The sequence below is a fragment of the Nylanderia fulva genome, unplaced genomic scaffold (assembly GCF_048542155.1).
Source record: "Nylanderia fulva isolate GAGA-0341 unplaced genomic scaffold, ASM4854215v1 Scaffold175, whole genome shotgun sequence".
In the NCBI taxonomy this organism is placed as follows: Eukaryota; Metazoa; Arthropoda; class Insecta; order Hymenoptera; family Formicidae; genus Nylanderia; species Nylanderia fulva.
Window position 1 is genome coordinate 163,946 of NW_028190001.1, and position 4,301 is coordinate 168,246.

The 4,301-nt window shown below is 25.5% G+C and overlaps 1 protein-coding gene across 2 annotated transcripts; it reads right to left on the minus strand.

The window, feature by feature from the left end:
• Positions 1-1,424: 1,424 nt before the first annotated feature.
• LOC146723685 (dynein light chain roadblock-type 2-like) lies at positions 1,425-3,323 on the minus strand. Of its 2 annotated transcripts, none has more exons than XM_085481341.1 (4): positions 2,857-3,323; positions 2,317-2,472; positions 1,855-2,189; positions 1,425-1,781 (listed from the first exon to the last, which is right to left on the minus strand). In XM_085481341.1, the coding sequence occupies exons 3-4, from the start codon at positions 1,910-1,912 to the stop codon at positions 1,570-1,572; spliced, it is 270 nt and encodes an 89-aa protein (XP_085337467.1). In that variant the 5' UTR covers positions 1,913-2,189; positions 2,317-2,472; positions 2,857-3,323; the 3' UTR covers positions 1,425-1,569. The 2 variants fall into 2 exon arrangements, with proteins under 2 accessions (XP_085337467.1, XP_085337468.1); XM_085481342.1 differs by lacking the exon at positions 2,857-3,323 and adding an exon at positions 2,693-2,850.
• Positions 3,324-4,301: the final 978 nt, after the last annotated feature.

The following is a 4,301-nucleotide window of genomic DNA, read 5'->3' on the forward strand; positions in this document are numbered from 1 at the left end:
GCAAATTCAATTTTTCTGGCATTTTCTTATTTTAGGTACATATATATCCAATAATTAATATACAAAATTAAATATTATTCATCACACAATTTGTATCAAAATAATATATTTTTAAAAATTTATTTTAAATTTATTTAATCATTTTTATCATTGTGATTGTAGTGGCAAGGATTTTATTGCTCAGTGTCATTGCAAGCATCTGGCCTGTATATACCATAATATATTGTGTAATACATTGGCTAAGTATGACAATATGGATTTTGATAGATTCCCATGGAATATTGGAATTTTGTCGGACTTGCAGTCATCCACCACATATGCAGCCTACAATTAAAGAACGCATTTATTCCATATTATTTGCTTCCGTTATTGGCATAGTGCACATTTTTATATATCTCAATGCTGTAGATAGCAAAACATTTTGAAAACATCTATCTTTCTATGTTATCTGCTTTTTTGAAAATATTGCAGCAAATTTATTATGGCAATATGCTTGTCCTCCTGCAGTTAAAGAAGCTTAGTACTTTAATATAATCTTTATTATTTGTATCATTTCCTTTTTCTTGGGAATTACAGCAATGCTTTTGTATTATATTGTCTTGCATCCCTCAAAAAGACAACATACTTCAAACGCACCAGTTCAAGCAATGTAACTATGATATTTATTTACTTTAAAAAATGAGAGATAAATTATACAATATGCAATTAACCTTATCTTATGACTTTTATAAATCTTATGATAAAATCTAACTCTCTCTTAATCTTTATTATGAAAAGAATCTCGGTATTATATGAAATAATTTCATTGTATAGTTTAACTTTCAAAAATTTTGCAAAATAAAATAACTCACATTGTATTTCTACCATATATATAAAAAAAGATAGGTAAATATAAATAAATAAATATATATTTATGATATACAATAAATAAATATATATTTATATTTATATATATATATATATATATATAAAATGTTGGATTTTTATTATATATATATAATTTCAAAAAATCTTTTTTATATGCTATTGAATTTTAATACATACAATTTTGATTATATGTATTTTAATTGATTATATTTATAAGTATTTTTATATTATCTTAAAAAGACTGCATAGAATTATTTGTGCGACACTCTTATATGTATGTATAATTAATAGGGACCAACTACACATTTTTTTTCCACTGAATAAAAACAATCTCAATATTAAAATTAAATTATAAAAAAGATACTGTGATATTTTATTGATGAGAAATGTACATTTATAATTGTATTAAATACAAAAATAAACATGCCATGAATTACTATATATACATATTTTCATAATTATCAAACTTAAAAATATAATATTGTTACCAAAGAAGAAAGCACTATTTAAAAACTCTAAAAGTTCATAATTTGTTAGATTAGTAATTAAATACTGCATTTTGTATAATTTTTAAGCTTTATTCTTTTATTTTTCTTTATTTAATTGAATAGATATTAACATCCACAATGTAGCATACAGATTAAATTAACAACCAAAGAAATAAATCTTAACTTTGAAATATATTTTTGTTTCTTTTAAATATCAATCAACTGGATTTTGTACTACTATTAATATGAATTCTTTATCTGGTGCCATCATAATTTTATGTTTTTTGCTACGTATGCGCAAGAAAGTTAAATCATTTGTTGGATTCAAGTCACGTACGACAGAACGAGCTTTATCTGACAATTGACTTATCAAACCTGCGTATTGAACTGTTGTCGTATTATCTAATGTTGACTTTATAGGAATACCTAAAACAGATATAATTTTATAAATTTTTGTTTACAACTACAAGTAAATCATGTCAATGATCTCATGTAATACCTTCTGCATTCACCACTATTGTTCCAACTACCCTTTTATGAGACTGAATTTGTTTCATAGTTTCTTCAACCTCTTATAAATTATTTCATCGAAATTTATTAATAAAATTTTTATTTTAAATATTCCAATAACGGAAGCAAATCATATGGAATAAATGCGTTCTTTAATTGTAGGCTGCATATGTGGTGGATGACTGTAAGTCCGACAAAATTCCAATATTCCATGGGAATCTATCAAAATCTATATTGTCATACTTAGCCAATGTATTACACAATATATTATGGTATATACAGGCCAGATGCTTGCAATGACACTGAGCAATAAGATCCTTGCCACTACAATCACAATGATAAAAATGATTAAATAAATTTAAAATAAATTTTAAAAAATATATTATTTTGATACAAAGTGTGTGATGAATAATATTTAATTTTGTATATTAATTATTGGATATATATGTACCTGCAATAAGAAAATGCCAGAAAAATTGTAAAATAGTTCCTATAGCACTGATATTAGATTTATCTTGTTAAGCTAATCGAATGCTGCGATGATAACTAGCCATTGCCCAACCCATGCTCACAAGTGAGCTGATAATGCTACCTGCTTGATGTACAACTGAAAAAAATATAGAAGCTAATTAAGAAAATTATTAAAAATATATGCATACTCATACATAGGCATTTATATAATTGAAATATTATTGAAATAATAGCAAAATATCTGATTTTGTATCACAGACTGTAAACTTGCACATAAATTATTATGACAATAAATTTGCAAATAATAACATTAAAATTGAATGTAAAAATTGAAATTGAAATTGAAAATATCTAACCCCGCACGCTGTCAATATAGCGGAGGGCAACTATTATTAAAAATATATGCATACTCATACATAGGCATTTATATAATTGAAATATTATTGAAATATTATGACCATAAATTTGCAAATAATAACATTAAAATTGAATGTAAAAATTGAAATTGAAAATATCTAACCCCGCACGTTGATTGATTGAAAATATCTAACCCCGCACGCTGTCAATATAGCGGAGGGCAACTATCGCCGTCTGTTGTAAAACGTGCGAGATGGACATTTCCAATACATGCATCTATTTATGTGTTGTGTACGTGTGATATATGTGTGCGCATGTGTTGTATACGTGTGAATACGTGTAGCACGATACTACTATGTTGCGTGGTCGATGATGACAATGATGACGGGGACGTTTCTTAAAAGAAATTTTTCATATTTCGACTTTGCAATTATATATCTCTGCTTACAAATCACGTAGAGCAGAAATAAAGACACTTTTATTATATAATTCAAACTCAATCTATCGATTAAGTCTAGTATAAACTCGATTGCTTCAGCCGTTATTGAGAATTCGAAATATTATAAAGACTCAAATGTCCGACTCGCGTTAAGATACACGGTGTCTCGGCTACGCCCTTAACTGGTCGCGAGACACTACCGTGTCTCTTGATATATTTTTATATAAAAACAAATGAAATATTATTAGATTCTTGCTTCAAAAATTGCATGAACAAATCGTTCATTAAAATAGATTTTTATGAGGCAAAGACATACTTAATTTTTACGATACAAAAACATATCTAACATTCAATGATATGATTTGAAAGCATCAGTTTAAAACAATTTCTTTTCAATATTTGTTTTAAATAATGATTATTTGTCGCGTACCATCCGACTAGATAAAGCTATCTCGATAAATTTGCACGCATAAATGCATATGCACAAAAAATCAATCAATTCGTCTAATATTAATATAAAAAAACACAATGGCATACTCTATATTTTAGATGACTTAATTAATTAATTTTCTTTGTGTATAATATTATCTATGCAAATTTGTCTGGATCCTTATTAAAAAAGAATCGTATTTAAGAAGTCAGTTGTACTTCACTAAATGTATGAATATACGAATTAATTTTTGAAATAATTTACATCCTTCTAAAAGGCACCTTTACTTTCAAAAAATAGGTATATATTGAATATTGCTTATAATTGGGTTACCTTAAACATATGCAATAAATAGAGAAATATGTGGATTTTAACTACGGGAAACTATCTTCATGTTTGGCCATCTAGTGTTGAATTGGAAAACTTATTTCAGATATTCATAATACCTTACTATATTAAAATGTCAACAGAATTCTACTTTATAGAATTTTACTATTATAAATAATATATTGAAAAATACTTTGTTTATACATCATATATTCATTTTTAAATCAAAGCAGCGATACTATATATAAAGAGTCCGTTTTGTTTTATGTATTTTTTAATTATTTAAGCCATGAATTTATAATTTGTATATGTATAAAAAGTCAATATTAAAAAAGAATATTAATTAACAATAAAAATAATATAATAATCTTATTATTTTAAAATATTTTCTTAAAAGAATCATTAATTCTCT